Raw genomic sequence first — 17,064 nt, 5'->3', positions numbered from 1 at the left:
GAGGATCAAGAATCCTTTGGTTTGCTGGAGACTTTTGCTAACAACAGTCACTCACCCTTTATTATTTGTGATCAGTTCCCTGATTGTTGGCTTCCAGATGCCAGCTCTCATCCTGTCTGTTCATGTCAGAGAGCTGTGGTTCTCCTCCTGGAAGTATCTATTTGCTGTCATGAAGTCACCTCCTTAATATAAAGGTTTTCTAAATCCAAGACAAGTCTGCACGTTTACATGTACAACAGTGAAAACCAAGGCAACCACTTTTCTTTCTGAGGAAGTTGCTACAATTAGAAGACACAAACAATTTCAGTCAGAGGGGTATCAAAATGCTATTGCTGTTCTAACTTATGGCCTGTGTCTGAGATTCTTGGAGGCCTTTTCCTGTAGACTTTCCTCTAAAAAGTGATTTACTTGTAAAACGCTATCAAATACAAAGCCAAAAATAATTTGTCAGATAGACTGTCAGTGAAAGTCATGTGTAGTTTTATTTCAACATATCAAGCACAAACAGGTGTCCCCTAACTGGGGAGTATGACGAGGAATGTACTTAAAAATTTGGAAACATTTACATTGAAAGATAGCCCAGACTGGCACCACCACTAAGTATTTTAAGGCTGTATATATAGCAGTACTTACCACTTGGAACTACTTCAGGCCAGAAAAGAAAGGCTTAGTATTGTCCGCAGTCTACAGAAAATATTGCAAATCTTTAAAAAATGGTGTAAAATAGGAAGACTATTAACAGAGTCGAACAATGCAGTGGCAAAACCCTCCCTCTTTCCTGACCTTTGACGAAAAATGTGCCTAAGACCGAACACACATACACCTATTACTCTCCCATCCTTCTCACCTATGCTGGGGCAGTGGATTTCTCTCTACAATGCTAGTGTGTGATATTATAAAACAGCCATATAGCAAATAATAACAATAATAGTAAGTGACCAGATTTTACAAACAGGCATATCTGACGTTACACTCGATGGGCCAGATCCAGTACACCAGTCAGCTCCACAAACAAACAAGGAGCTTTCACTGAATACTTCCCATTTCCTAAAGAGGAATGGCTCTAGGAAATTGTGCATATTTACAGTTCCTGTGGAATGGAAAATAAAACACATCCTGAGGTCTCATTCTGTGTGTGACAAAACAGATCATGACTTAATATCCCGGGGGTGGATTTTTGGACCAAGTGTGCTCCCTCCCATAATTAATTAAAGGCAGCCGGACAGGCACCATGGACATCAATTCTTTACAGCTCCCCAGCTGCACTCCCTCACTCCTGGAGCTATGACCCAGGCCGGTGTGACCCTTCCAAAACACTGGGGTGTTTACCATTTTGGGGTTACCAATACTGCTGGGTAATTATTAATTGCATCAGAAAATGACAAGACATAGAAAACAAATTGCACAATTAAAGCTACATTTGGCTTCAGCATTAAGGCCCGTACAGGTTAAGAGGTCCTTGAAGATGTACATGTAAAAGGCAAAAATGACAAAATCTGCAGGAACAAAGTTTTGCAGGTTCCTAGGTCCCTTTTTAACCTCGTTTTTCCACTTTCTTCCACCTCTGCCGCGTTGGTTCTAAAGTGCTTTGGTGCCTCTCTGGGCTCCTTGCGCGAGTGGCCCCCCTCCTGCAGCCAGTAATCATTATTGCTGCCAAACGTAGTGATTTTATTTGAAGACATAATTAATGAATAGTTGACACGTAAGAAAGATGCAGAGGAGAAACCAACAGCGAGAGTCCAGGAGGAAGCTTTCAGAAGAGGCCTTCCTGTGGAAGGACTTTTTGTTCAGAGCACTGAGGTTTCTGGAAAAGAAAGCAGCACGATTATTTGTGGGTTGGAGGGAGGTGTGCATTCACACGTGTGCACATGCCCAGAACTTCCACATCAGGAGGGAGACACCCTCATGGGTACAGCACTGTGCCCCCACAGACTCTACCTCCCTCTTTGTTTTAACAGAGAGATTAGTACTTCTGTGTCGAGCTGGATCGGGCAGAGCATGCTGATTGGCATCGGAAGGTGTAAGGGCACAAACCCCAAGAAATCACTTTATTCAGCACTCACAATCCTATGCCCTACACTTCCCAAATACAAGAGCCTGCCTTGGACACCCCTAAGAGCTACAGAGAAGCCAAAGCCATGTCACCAATGGCTCTGGCATCTAGAAATGATGGGCCTCAAGTGTGATCCCACCACAGTGAAGCCTCAGGAGAGCTGGATAATACACAGTGGGGAATCAGCAGGGCTCCCAGGAGCAGATGTAGTAGTTAATAACTCCCCTGTCCCGGCTACAGGTGTCTGCAGAGCAAAGCTGTTTGTCAGCAGCAGGTGTGGTCACTACTTCCCTCAGACAGCAATTAGCCATTTAAACAAAATGTGGGAAGTTAGTGCGTTTCACCATGGAGTCCAGCTTTTCAGACCACACGCCTGCATCTCTACAGAAAACCAAGGAAATCAGAAACATGCTCTACAAGAAGGGAGACCTCACACCTTTTTGCCTAGCAGAGATTTATTTGTAACCAGGACATGGCCCAGCCCCTCCCAACTTCTGCAGCTGTTTGGCAGTCTAGAATGCCATGAGGTGTGAAACACGCTCAGGTGAAGATTTTTGGCCATAAAGACTCTTAAGAGGAAGAGATTTCCCCACTGTTTCAAGCAGGGAATGGGTTTGTCTTTGTGTGTTAATTGGTTACTTATAGAAACAACTGCTAAATGCACCCCAGCAGCTGATAGAGACCCTCCAAAGGCCACAGTGAGGAGTTAAATGCCACAGGTTATTTTTCAGCCCATTAAAATCGTTGATTTGATGACAGCAAATAGTTACCTGTGTATGTCTTGTTGGGCTCTCTGTAGAGATAAGACGGCTGAGTGAATTTCCTTCAGGTGATTCATTTCTTTCCCACACTGAGCACACAGGCTTTCAAACCCTGTGGCAAAGTATTGAAGGACAATTATGTTTTGCATCACCATTCTAGTGGTAGTGATAAAACACAACACAGATTCACCCAGCAAGTGGCTGGCTGTGATCTAATTGTCACAGCCAGGGGGATGCTTTCAGGAAGAAACACACGGAGAAGGAGACAGGGAACAGAATCTTCCACCCTGAAGACAGGCCACTGGAACGGGTCCTGTGACACTGGCTTAGAGCCCCTCCTCAGTCAGCTCTCAGGCAATTTTGGCAGCATGCTCCCCAGCTGAGGGGAGGAGAACGGAGTGCTCGCACCTGCCCCTATCTCTGAAACATTCAAGGTCACCTCTAACAAAAGCAGAGAAAAGAGAATGACAAGGGCTGTTTCCTATCTGTTGACTGGAATGTCAGTGTATTTTTTCAACATGTTTGTGCCAGGAGTGGGAAGCCCTTGTTGGCATGGATAGTGTAAGGCAGAAAGAGAGGCAGTACATACAGAGAACAGAAAAGCAGAACATTCTGTGTGTTTGCCTGTGGGCTGTTGGCCCATGGTATTAACTGGGCTGGGAAATGTCCCAGGGCTGGCTCAAGTAATAAGGTACAAAGGGAAGAACATTAAAGCCTGACCCAGTGATACACAAATACTTGCCATCATCATCTGAGAGCTCCTGCACTGACTCTGGTGTTGAACAGCTGCTCTCTGTATTCTGGCTGTGGTTGGACGGCTGATCACTGGTTTTGCGGCGCCTGCAGTCCTTGGCAGACCTCTGGATAAAACAGGGATTAAAAGAGTCTCAGTTGCTGTCAAATTGGAGACTCGGGTGTTTGCTTCAAACAAAATAATTCAGGGTGCTGGGAAATACGCGTGAGATTAGGAAGTCTGACTGCTTTCTCAGCAACTCCTAGTAGTTGGACTCCTGACAGCTACTTAAGGATATTACAAACATGCCCCGTAGACAAGCATTTCCTCAAATGACAACATCCTTAAGACACCTATCCAAATATTCTTGTAGCTTTAACTGACACATACTAGTGATGAACCTTATAGTTCCTTTGCTGACTTGTGTACCCACTCAACTACATACATGAGAAAAGATGAAAAGAAGAAAAAATTAGAATCAAATTTCCCAGGAAAGATTTTTCAGAAGGTGCATGAAGGATTTAAATATCACAGAAATTTTATGCCTAATTTCTTGATGCGGTTCACAAAGTTTCTCCCTACCTCTCAGATGGGTAAACCAAACACATGGATTCAAACTTCTCACCAAAGGGTCTGAAAAGCAGGTATAAACCTCAACTTCCCAATGCTTCAGAGACATTCAGATTCAGGTATTATAAAAGAAAAGTCTACATACGTAGTAAGATACCAGTTTTTTGGTGTAACATGGGTTATATTTAGCTAGTTCAGCAGTTCAACGTTTAAGAAGTGTGTTATCAATGACATATATCACTCCAAAGATGAAAGCAGTGAGATAAGAAAGTATCATCTCTGTTTAAGGGAAAGGATGGAGAGAGGTTTCTTGTCTTGTCTGAGAGAAAGTAAGTGATAAAGGCTGATGGCAAAGACTGAAATTGAAGTTGCAGGATCTCAATTCTGCACTCCAAAACCTATGGGAAGTTTTCTGCTTTGGAACCACTGAACTGTGAAGTTCAGCTCAGTCATGTGCAAAACCCACTAAAGGGTCATTTTCACTAAGATTAAGTGGAAGAAAAATGCCAAAATGGATAGGATATGTCAACCAATGATTATAATTATTTGGAGTTAATGATGGTATGATACTGCAGGTCTACAGTCATAAGCTGTATTTATCCAAAACAAACCTTTCAGCCTATGCTGTGCTTACATGAAAATGCTGTAGAAGAGGGCTGTGTATCTAAACAATCCTAAAGAATACTATATTCCCCAAAACAGGCTTTTTACCTTGTGCCGTGTAATTTGATTGTTTATGCATGTTGTTTTGTGGTTTGACATCCTTGTAGATAAGTGTCTTTCCATTGTCTGAAGTATTCCATCCTTCTCAAATTGGGCAATGTCGTTCAAAGGATCCCAAGGCCTTAGACTTTTGAGACCAAATGAAAAAAATACCATCAGAAAAGCAAGAATCCCACACCAGGTGTGTTAAGACCAATACACTAATTCCACATGCCTCAGGGCAGGCAATCATCCCTGACAGTAACCGGAGTTTCCAGATACAGTGACAGGAGTAACAGATACTTCACATTTCCTTGCCATGAATGACGGGGTTCAATCTCCAGAGGCTTCACCCTTCTTGGCAGGGGAGGAGAGCACAATTTTTAACTCTGCTCCCACAGTGCAGAAAATCTCTGCTAAATGACTCCACGCTTGATTGCAGCAATAGGGATTTGCACCAACGGCATAGCGGATTTTCCTTTGCTAAGCCCCCATTTCCAGCTATTCCCAATTAGCATCAGAAATATGTATTATAATGATGACATGGAGTTCAGAAAGGGCAAGCTCTGGACATAGTTTGGGAAATGGCAGGACTCCAATTACAGGTCTGTAACCTTGCTAGCATCCCTGGGGACTCAAGCAGTGAGGTCTGCTCATAACCCCCAAGCCCAGCACTCACTCCTCGTATTTGTAGCGCCATTCGTTAGTTGTGGCATCGTGCCGGAAGAGCAGTGGCTTCCACTCTGTGCCATTTTCCCTCCGCTCCCGGGCAGCATTCCGCTGCTCCTCCTCCAGCACAAATTTTTCCTGTGTTGCCTTGTGTTGATCGCCTTTGTTTATTGCACTGGTAACGTGCTGCCAAAGCCTAGAAATAAACAGGGAAGCAAGTTAAACCACCTCAAAAACAGTGACGCATTTTGCCAGCTGGAACTTCAGAGCAGACACTTGTCTGGTCTATTGTAACAGGATTGTTCTGCCTCAGTTTTGGCTTGTAAATTAAAGAATGGCAACACTGAATGCTATATACAATGATCTGCTGAAGTACAGGGGACTTTCCCTTACATAACATCACCTACAATATTCATTAAATTCTTCAGTGTTGTCTGTGTGAGTTATAGGATCGTTATGCTCAATTCACCGAGATCAGAGGCCTCTTTAGAGGTGATTGATGGAGAATCTGTTCTCTTCCTTGCCCTTTCAGGCATTTCAGTTTAGAAGCCTTTGTGTTAATGTCTATCCCCCAAACAAAGGCTTTATATTTAAAGTTTAAAAGCACTGGAAAACAAATTTGTGTGCATATCTTGCATGTTGTACTCCTATATAGGATTAGCTACCAGATCTGCAGGCAGCTGATTCAATCTGCAAGCAATGGACAGGTCCTTGTGCTCATGAACTGCAAGCATGAGCACAGGCTTTCACCCGCGCTTGTTTTCAGCTGCCAAAGGATACGTGATCCGTCATATGATGTCTCACTGAGCCTCTGCCCTGGGGAGAGGATTTGCCTTTTACAAGCGAAAAATCATTACTTTTTTTTTTTTTACTATAGCCAAGCTGTGATAGGCCTCTCCACAGTTCCTCTAACCAAAGCACTCTAATCTTCATTTCAGATTGGAAATACTTCTGAGACTAGCAGCTAGCCCTCCCAACACATTACCAAGTGGTTAGACTATGCACAGGAGATCCAGGCTGTTCCAGTATTCCCAGCTCCACAAAACACTCGTCTTCCATTTAGAAGATGAATACATTACTGCATTTAATTTGGAGCTTGCTGTGAAGCTCTTAATTTAAAAGGGATATTGATGCTTTCATTATATTTCTATCAGCATACATTAACACACTTCCAAAAATGCAGCCTCTTAGATAATTACTGAAGGCAGAGAAACACTTTCCTTTCCTTTTTAACAAGTCACTCCCATTTTTCTGTATATGAAACAAAGGAAGGAAATTCAATTCAAAGTCAGTGATGAGGGTGGGGGAGGAGTGGAAATAATGGCCTGAGAAAATACTGAGGTGGTGTAAAGTCCGTCCTAAGGAATGCAGTGGTGTAAAGTCCTCTAATTCTAAGAACCTCAGAGGAACATGCACAAAACTGTTTGACAAGGGCAAATTACTCCATCAAGAGCTGTACGTGTCAGGCAAAGAGACCCTCCACGGTGAGCTGCATAGTGGTATGAGCTTCAGAGGCTCTCCCACATTTGTGAAAATAGGTGATTTTCAGGTGATTTCAGGTGGATTAGATGGTAATTTATTCATACAAATGTCAGCATAAGGAGCTCGGTGGAATGTCTGTTAGGGGTCTCTATTTTCCCTTTTGCCTCCCTCCCTTGGATGCATGTATCATTGTTAATCTCTATGTAGCAAAGAGAGTCAGCTCTGGCCATAACTTGGTAAACAGAGAACTGGAGATTCTTTGTCCACAAGGCTGAGATTTCTTTTCTCCTTTAAAAGAATCTTCTTCTGAAGATTAATAGAGAAATGTACTGCAGTCTGCTCTGAAATGGCAATTGCACAACTGTAAGTTACAAATACAGACTTTATTGCCCATAACGTCCACTGTTGTCCAGAACAAACTATATGTTCATACGTTTTTATTTTCATGCGATCCCTTTCTTTACCTATGAAAAGGGGAATCTTCTTAGGGTGATGTGATGCAACATCAAAATCAGATGCCCACAGAGAGGTGGGCATGTAATGCAGAGCCAGGCAGCAAACTGCATGTGCTGGCTTGGCATGTTGGCTGGTGCTGGCTGACCAAACACGAGAAGTGGCAAGACTAGCTAGTTTGAAGCCAGCACCACATACCGTTGCTCAACACATAATGTTTTTGCTCAGCAACTGGTTTGGTGACGTATTAGTCATTCCTTCAATTTTCTAAGTTGTTTGCCAGGACTACATTTTTAGGTAACCTAGATCACTAAAAAAACCTGGTGCAGACTTCATTAGAGATCTCAGCTGAGATTATGAAGCAGGGTTAAACATACATTTAATTGTATTCTTTCATAAAAACCTGTTATGTGGTTCAAACTACTGCTTCTCTTGATGCCAGGACTTTCCACAATTCCTGCACCTAGTTTAAGATCCTGTAGTTGAAACAACCCTTCTTAACAAGATATCCAACCGCAGGTTGACACCTTGGCCTTCCATAAAGTGTTCCAGCAGTTAAAAAGACTTTGTTCATGGTCTTTGGAGTCCAAGCAGAGTTGTTATTTCAAGCAGATAAAATGTAGCCTCCATAATTTGTCAGCCCAGGTCCCTGGTTATTTCAGAGCTATACCTCGTGAAAATACTCCAGAGCTAATAGCCTGGAAAAAAATAGGTAAATGGCTGGGTAATATGTACAGACAAAGCAGGTCACTGCCTTTCCAGGACTGTGCTGAGGAATTGGGAGCCTTCTGATCAGAGCCCTGCCCCCGGCAGGGAAGAGGCAGCGAGACATTCCACAAGCTCCCTACCTCTCTGACTCAAAGTCCATCTGCTCCTCAAACAGCACAATGTGGCGCTTCAGCCTCTGCCTTCGTACTTCACTGGTCGGGTTCCAGAACACTTCGGCATTCCCGCTTTTCAACTCATTTATATGCACTTCCCCATCCTGAGAAGCAGAATTAGGTGAAAATGTTAATGACAATCAGAAACACAAGGCAGAAAACGAACCTGACAAATGGAAGCTGCTTCTGGATTATGATCAGGGATACAGCTCTATTAGGAGGCTTATTTCCCCCTCTATCCCATAAAATCTCACTGAATGCTTCCTGAAAGTTTCTAATAGAAACAAATGAGGTAAGGCATTCCAGAAGCACTGGTAGAATTAATCAGAGAATAATTAGAAAGGGATCCAGTCCCTCCTATTAGTCTTGTCCCCAAACATGGGTGCCCACAGAAGCCCTAAGATACTCTTCTTTACCCACTGTTCCTCCCAGCTACCACCCAGCACATATAAACAAGAGCCCTAGCTCCTTTTCCAATATTTCTTCCATTCCTCAATGCTGAAATCTCACACAGAGCCCCCAGAAAGGAGGGCTAAAGCTGAGATACTCTTTTACATTTTTCTTCTTTTCAGCTTAACCAGGTTTTTCTACTATTGCTCCTAAATTTCATTTAGCTCTTCAAAATGTCAGCAGTCTTCAATTCTTACTCCTTGCCAATTTACTTGGCAACCAACTACTAAGCAGCACTTCCCTGATCTGAGGCTGGCTAGACAATATTGCTATGCCTCTGCTTAACTGATCTGCTTCCCAGCCTGGCTCACAGACACAGCAATGCCACAGAGCCAGAGAGGGTGAACAGAATGAACAGCCTGACACTGACTGCGAGTGGAATGAATCGGATGGTTACAGCTGATGAGCAGTATATTGGTGCCATTCAGCTGCCTGGGCACGGTGTTAATATCAGGCAAACCTTATTTAAGTCATGACTACTGGCTTTGCCTGTAGCTGCCTAATTTCTTTGCATCCCGTTGGCTGCATTTCTCCCCCTGCATATGTTTCGTGATGTATGTCTCAAAGTCATCACATCTTCAGCTGTGAAATGCCTTCAAACCCTGAGGGACTATCATCCCTCCTCAAAGTCTCCCTCAGGACTTCCTCTGCCATATCCTGAGATTCCAGTTCCAGCACTGATCTGAGGTCCCAAAGAGACCCTCAGCTGCAGATAGGAGGAGGCAGGCAGGCATTATCAAGCATCACTACATGCATCTCTAAGGGGCATATACAAAGCATTCAGCTGCTGCTGTGATCCTAGGACTGAGAAGCATTGGAATTTGCTTCCCTTCTTTATTCAAGTGGGTTTTCAGGTCCTGAGACAGAGAATTTACCTTGCAAATGCAAAGGTTTCTGTCAGGAAACTGGACGGCGTCAGAGAAAATCCAGGAGAGCAGGCCAATACTCTCAGCAGGGAGGGAGGAGAACAGGCACCCTTCCTACCAGTGCACAGCAGCTCCTCTATTCACAGCACACAACTGCAAACAGTGGCTCATGGAGTCACCCTTTCAAAGCCATTTTAACTTCTTTTATACATCACTATAGTTTTGTGCAACGCAACCAACTGGGAAAAAGAACAAGGGAGGAATAAATAAACAGACAGCTGGAAGCTGAGCAGCACACAACCACATGGCTCTGTGCCCCAGGGGAGCCCCTGGGTTACATATTCTTGCGGATAGTGTTTGCAGGACCCTCCACAGACAAGGTACTCCCCAGCCCAGCACAACTCACAATTGCCAAGGCCCATCCTGCAGGAAAGGGAGCTCAGGATGGAAAAGCTACCCAGGCACAGGGAGCAAATCACTTTGTATAAGCCCAGAAAGGGCAAATATCCCAATTTCAAAATGGGCATTAGCTTTTTATGTAAAAAGACAGATTGTCTGAGGGGACGAGTCCAGTACCAAAGGCTACACTGTGGTTAGGACCTCACTACAGAAAGGGCTTTATCCAGGTACATTTCACCTGACCTATTTTAAATACCTCCTTTAGGATGAGACAAATCTTGTCTCAGAAGTGGCAATTTCAGTGGACTGGAAAGGGAGCACAGGACAACTGTAATGATGATGTAGATGTCCAAATGTTGCTGAGAGAAGAAATACCTAGCCAATGTCCAGCCCAAAGCCTAGTGCTCATTGCTTTTGCCACAGTTACCAGGAGTTTCGATCAAAACTAGACTACATCCTTCACCATGCAACTTTATTCTTGTTGGATTTGCGCTTGAGGGTGACTTGAAGTGATTCACTTGTGTATACTAAGTGCACAAAGGTGCTAGGTGCTCTGATGACAGTTCTGAGCTGCACATACAATAGACTCTCACTGAGTTTATGTCTCTGTCCTTCACCTCATGAACAGAGGAATAACTGTCTGCTATCATAAATAATTAATTTAGAACCCTTTGAATTCAAAACCCTGTAAATTCAAAACCCTGTGAAGTTCTTCGCTGATACTGATGTAACTGAGGAAGTACTGAACACACCAAGACAAAAGGAAGCCTCATGATCTTCACAGTCACATCTAATACATACTATATCTCTTGCCAGTGCTTGTCCTAAGCCTCAGACCCTAAATACAGAACCACTGCCTTTGATGAAAACCCTCTTTACTGTTTCCAGCTTTGACCCATGCTCTGGGAATGCAAGTGGATGGGACTACTGAAGTGTAAATGACCTTGAGAGGTACCTTGAGAGGTGTGTCCTGGAAGAAGCAGGACACGCTCGCCTGCACTCCCTGGGGCTGGCAGGAAAAGGCAGGAAATGGCCCTTGGCAGCGCCCATTCCATCGCAGGGAGCCCGCCAAGGGCTGCCATCCTCCCATGCACCCTGCTGCCATGAGCACTTAACCTGTCAGCAACTTGGATTATCGTGTGTTACCCAGTGTCCATTGAGACTTGCTAACACTTCTTCTCCCGATTTAATCTTCCCAGAGATCTGATTAATGCTCGCGCTGCCACCGAAGAAGGGCTGTCAGGGGAGAATAGGAATAGAAAATTTGATCAGTCTAGTGAGGACTGGAAGGGAACCAAACACAGTGATGCAGCACTAGGGAAGGAAAGTGCAACCTGCTTGACTTCCACTATTTCTGGGGAAAGGCAGAATGAATTCTAACATGGATTTTGACTCACATTGTGCCCTCTTCCTTTTGTTTGCAACACCAAAATCACTGTAGCTGCAGGAAGGGAAATAAACCTTCAGGTGCATCAACAGGCAGCAGTACAAGGCCTCACTTTCATTGCAAATACACTTATTTATTGTCAGCTAGACACTGGGATATGTGTATGTGGACAAGTCCTTCCCATTGTCCAGAATCACATTACAGTTTGCACTCTTATACTTGCAGCCTTGTCCAAAGAAAAGGAGCAGCACTAATGCTGACTTTTCCTGCTTATGGGACAGCAACAGCAGTGTGGCAGTGCTGATGACTGCATCTGTGTCAATTTTCCAGTGAAGAAGTTCTCGCCAGCAGCAAACAAAAAAAAAAAAGAAAAAGGGTATTTCCAGAGTCAAGGAAAAGATTCTCAGAACAATGGAAAATCCCCCTCATCTCCTGTCTGCCAAACATAGGAAACAGCAGTGATATGAGTGACCAGCTCTGCTATTCATACCACACAACATTTCTTCAGTCATTTTAGCAGCTACTTTCCAATAATATTTGTGCAGAGGAACTTTTTTTTTTAAATAACAATACAAAACTAAATTTCACACAACACCCATGGATAAAGAAATCACGAGTATCTCAAGCATTTGCAATCCAGCAGAGAACTGGTACATATCCAAATTAATAACAAAGTTATAGGGTTTACCTTTAACTTCTAACAATTATACTAAAAAAGGTAGATAAGAAATACTCAAAGTAGAGCATGTAATTAAGACACAGGGTCCTTTCTGAGTCATCTTTAGATTAAGGGTATTGTTTTCAAGCTAGAAAAGAAGGGTCTGCACTTTAAGCTCTGAAGTGTTTGTAGGCAGATGACACTGACCAAAGTCAGGGCACTATCCCATTGGCCTCAACACAGTACACCAGGCCTATGGGAAGAACAGGCTTTAAAAACAATTATGTGCAAATGTCAAGAAAGTGCACAGGGAAACAGTTCCCTTTGTAAAAGGCAAATAAAGACAAAAAATTATTATTGCCCTAGAAAAAATGCAGTTTGCAAAAGACTCCTCTAACTCCAGTGATCTCTTGCATTTACATGGCTAAGGCTGCAACTCTGAAGCCCTGCAGTCTCTCAGTTCTTTCATTTTTTTTCCCAGGCAAGAAATCGTTAGTTGGAGCAGCAAAAGAAACAGATGCTCCTTAAAAAGCAAGTTCACTGCCCAAGAAAAGTTACAGGTTATCATTTTCCTTCTCAAATTTTAACACATGTAGTAACAGGAATGCTCAAAAATTCCTCCATTTTGCCTGCATACCATAAATCTGCATCATCAGGCTTTCTAGGGGAGGGACTAGATACATGAACAAGTCAGTGCAAGGCTTGTCAGTGTGATAGCCACCTTACTGTACTTTTCAAGCAGAAATAATTGTCCCTGCCTGAACAGAAACCATGCTGTCAGTGCCAAACTTTCAGAACGAAGTCTGGCCAGTAGCCAGCCAGCTGCCAATGAACAAATCACGTGTAAAACTAAGGCTTCCTGGGTTCAAATCAAGTTGCATGAGGCAAAACTGACTGCAGGGTGATGCCTCCCCTCCAGGTAGGCCATGCTGTGGTGCACACACACATTGCTGGTATAAAAATGATCTGGTGTGTATGGTCAAATCCTGCCTGGGGCACAGGGGCAAGCATGAGACCCATTCAAAATGGGGGCCACAAAGTCTCTTACCTTCAGCTTGAATTCCAGTTCTGCCCTGTGGTTAGTTTTCTCACAGTCAATGGTAACTTTCCCTCCAAGCTCCATTGTCATGGTACCATATAAAAGTCCTGAAAGTTAAAAAAGAGGCTTAAGAAAGGCCCCAATGGAAACTATCTGCTTTCTCAGGTCAACCCGGCATTTACTTGACATGCTGTGAAATTCACTACTTGGCTTAAAGTTTTGAAAAGACAGAACCTGAAGTTTCTGGGAAATGGCTGTTTACTATAGGCATGAAGAATCCTCCTGAATCTGTATTCCTCATTTATTACACCAGCTAGGAAACAGCTTGGCTCACAAGTGCTGATATTGCACCTGCGGCAAGCTGAAAGTGGGACAGGAAAAATAAAGAAGGTTGTGCCCTGTAACTTTATTTATACCAGTGCTTAAACAGACCCAGTTGCTTCTCACAGGGTGGATGGGGCAGAGAGAAGCTGTAATGGGAGTCAGCAGAATCTGGGAGACGAGTAGTCATGTAGAGGACTTTTTCTTATACATGTTTACCATTTGCTGAAGAAGTCATTTGCAGAAAAAGAAAAAGATGACAAGAAAAAGACTTAAGCACTGGAGTGCATAAGTGTGATTTACAGAAGTTACTGTTTTCAGGTACCCAGCCCCCCCATAAATATTAACTTTGAAGTCAAGGTGCCAAATTAAAAAATATTCATAAATCAAAATTGGATCCAACTGCTGATTTTATCACTGTGGTTGAAATGCCACCAACACAGCTTCCTGAGGAGAAATGCTTCCTGAGGAGCAGTGAATCAGCAGCCATCCCCCAGCCTCAGTGCACACTGGCTCAACAGAGCAAAGCCACACAGTAATAGGCATCAGCCTCACTGAGGCAGCTCTTACTCTGAGGAATACAATGATTCGAGTTACAAAGAAATTGGAAGAGAATTCAGGATTTTCCTTTATTCCCAGAAAGCGAGAAAACATATTAAACAATTTCAGTGTTAACATAAGAAAAACTTTTTATCCTCAGAAGCTCAGAAATGTAGTCTCATTCTTTCCATCTCCACTATATCTGCAGTGCATATACGCAGTATTTTTCCATTTCTGTGCAGTGTTAAAACTAATGCAGATGGGCCTAATTCCCTCCTCAGCTCTGCACAGACAGAACAAAAAGACTTTGGTGAGGATGACCAGTCTCCTGCTGAGCACTATGACTCATGTGTGGAGCAACTGCTCTCTGGAGTTACCAGTCCCTGTGGTGTCACGAGAGGGGAGAGCCAGTGCAAAGTTAGTCAGTAAGATACCACTCTATTATTCTTTCTGTTTGCTTCCTATTTGATGACTCATAACTTACCTTTACAGTGGGCGTATGGCATAGTAATTATATAGTCTTCCCCTCTGTTTAGAAACATCAGCTTTGCTTTCCCATCCAACAGTGCAGAAAGTGAGTTACCTACAATTTAAAAGAACAAATACATATACATTAAAAATGCATGTTATACTTGGTCCCTCATTCTACTTTAGAAAAAACATTTCCATTTAAATGTCAGTCATTAATGAAAGAAAAGATATGAAATGCTCATAATTCAGGACCCTGGAAATCATGCAGTTGGGGGCAGGCAGTTCTAACAAACTGCTGTATGGCTCTCATTTGCTCTGGCATTTAGCCCCTGTTGCAGAAAGAGAAGTAGATTAAACAGGTCACTAGTGGGGTCCAGAAACGAGTTCTAATGCTTAGAAGTTTTTCAGGTCCTTCTGCTCTCACAACTTTTCTGATTGTGTATGATCCAAGATAACAAATAAAATTGCCAGAAGGACAGCAAAAACTATTTACAAGTGTTTCAGCAAATACACTTAGTGGAAGATAATAATTAAGAGGCATTTGTCTAAACAAAAAATACTTCAAACAGCAACACAGTTCCAGAGTCTGGAGTTGTGCTGTTAGCATTGATATTAAAAGATTCAAGGACATTTTGAAGCTCTGGGGTTCAGCTCTCAGGGACCTGGGAGCTAGATAAAGGGTGTTACATTTATACAGACTTCTGCACTTGTCGGTTGGATGGTCAAATAGCTGTAAAGTGACTCAACTATGAGCACACACAAAGTGGTCTGACAACCAACTGCCAATATATTCTTACAAACTTTTGCTTTCAGAAAAACAGGCTTTTAAAACTCTCAATCTTTCTATCTGATTTTTTTTTTTTTAATATCAGTGTGGTTTCACACTGGAATGGTGGAAATGGGGAAAACCTATGAGAGCCAAGACAAGGAATTAGGCTATCCTGATGCTAGATCTTATAAGCATTTCTTTGATCTTAACTCTCAACGCACTCAGGAGTGATTGAAAAACAAATGAAAACCAGTGCCACAATATTACCTGGGGGATGCTTAAACTTAATGCCTTACCATAAAACTTGGACCTAGCTAGAATGCTGCCAGTAATGCAGAATCCATCCTTCCTATTGCTGACATGAAAAGCTGACACTGGTGGATGATGGGAGACCTAGAACAAAAACAGGCAGAGGTCATTCAGAGCAGTTTTTACAGGCTAAACAGAAAGGTGGGTGCACACACAGCCTCACAGACTCCAGGGAGAGCACAAGACAGAGGCTGCAGGACTAAGCCCCATCTGCACCATTAACCTCCATGTTAAAGGAGGGGACATGATACCTATCCTCATTACATATGAGCATGTTATGTATCTAAACTTTCTCCCCCACCCTGTATTTTCTTGAGCTTGTACATGTGAGATCACTTTAGGCCAACAGGCAGAGTGTCAGATTTTCAACACAATAAATGAACAGTGCAGAACTTTTGGGCAGCATTTGAATAACCTCCATAAAATGAATGCAGTGGCTAACATAAAAATTTTAGCAAAGCAAAAATTATCTGATTAAATAGGAAAAAAAGTGCATGTGAAACAGGGAGTCTCTTTACCAAAGTCTACATGGTTCTCAGATCCCTTTTATCAACAGTCAAAGTACATTTTCTCAGGCCAGTTTACTTTTGATCTCTGCCCTTCATTTATTCACAAAGACATAGGGATAAGTCCTCAATTTACTCCTATTAAAATCATTATAGAAAGTTTAGAAATAAAAGACAGAAGGATTTGTGTGTTTTATGCCCCTTTTGACAGAGGTAAAACAACACACATTTTATTAACAATAAGAAAACAGTAGGAGAGAATCCCATAGAAAAAGTCTTTATTGAGGAAGCTGATGTTATATATATGGGAGACCTGCTTTTATAGTCTTGAGTGCCTACCAAACCTCACATAACTTCTGTAAATCTGAAAAGAAAAAAGATCAGCAACCAGTTTACCGCGTGTCCTGCTCTGGATATTTACATAAAGCTTCAAGTTCCTCTCCTAGGGTGAGATGTATTTCTATGCATGGAGGTGCAAACAGGTTGCAGTTTGCAACACCAGAGCATACAAGTAAAGCAACTTACCTGTTCTGCTATGTAAAATGTGTGACTGTTCGTCTGAGGGTGAAACCAACAGCAGCGAAATGTCTCTCCCAGAATAGGGTTGTATGGCTTTTTTATTCCCTGAAAAACCAAGTAATCATAACCTTCTACAAATGAAGATTTGCAATACAACTCTAAAAATGGCCACAAAACAATATAATAATTTTCTTCTTGATGTTTTAAACTATTTTACACCTATTCTCCTAATCTTTTAATCTGAGCCATGGATTAATCTGCTATTCTCACCAATTTAATATTTAGTACTGCCTGATCAAAGCCTTACAAGATGATCAAACCTTATTATTGCTGCTACTATACGTAGCAGGTGCATAATGATGTGGAAACACAGCATAGTGGTACTAACAGGCCTGAAAAGAGAAGGGAGACCAGCTTTCAGCAAAGGGAAAAGTCTTGCATCCCAGGACATGTTACTTGTTAATGACTAGTTTTGCCTTCTAACTGTCCAGTGCAAAGGCTCTGAGGTTGATCAACACTATTTTGC

General features: G+C 42.6%; 1 protein-coding gene across 7 annotated transcripts in view; it reads right to left on the bottom strand.

Annotated features, from left to right (window-relative positions):
- Positions 1–463: 463 nt before the first annotated feature.
- The window catches only part of OSBPL5 (oxysterol binding protein like 5), a 178,713-nt gene continuing 162,112 nt past the window's right edge, over positions 464–17,064 (bottom strand). For 5 of the 7 annotated variants that reach the window (XM_027701817.1, XM_027701853.1, XM_027701844.1 and 2 more), the window contains 11 exons: positions 16,545–16,643; positions 15,501–15,597; positions 14,449–14,547; positions 13,113–13,210; positions 11,166–11,255; positions 8,272–8,408; positions 5,499–5,684; positions 4,829–4,967; positions 3,557–3,674; positions 2,824–2,929; positions 464–1,804 (listed from right to left, as the gene is read on the bottom strand). In XM_027701817.1, coding sequence (XP_027557618.1) covers positions 1,669–1,804; positions 2,824–2,929; positions 3,557–3,674; positions 4,829–4,967; positions 5,499–5,684; positions 8,272–8,408; positions 11,166–11,255; positions 13,113–13,210; positions 14,449–14,547; positions 15,501–15,597; positions 16,545–16,643 — 1,305 coding nt within the window. In that variant the 3' untranslated portion in view covers positions 464–1,668. The remainder of the gene's footprint in view (positions 1,805–2,823; positions 2,930–3,556; positions 3,675–4,828; positions 4,968–5,498; positions 5,685–8,271; positions 8,409–11,165; positions 11,256–13,112; positions 13,211–14,448; positions 14,548–15,500; positions 15,598–16,544; positions 16,644–17,064) is intronic. The other 2 variants (XM_027701826.1, XM_027701860.1) reach the window with 1 other exon arrangement.

The sequence above is a fragment of the Neopelma chrysocephalum genome, unplaced genomic scaffold (assembly GCF_003984885.1).
Source record: "Neopelma chrysocephalum unplaced genomic scaffold, ASM398488v2 Primary Assembly neopelma1_24, whole genome shotgun sequence".
Lineage (NCBI taxonomy): Eukaryota > Metazoa > Chordata > Aves > Passeriformes > Pipridae > Neopelma > Neopelma chrysocephalum.
This window is presented reverse-complemented; position numbering and strand designations above follow the sequence as displayed.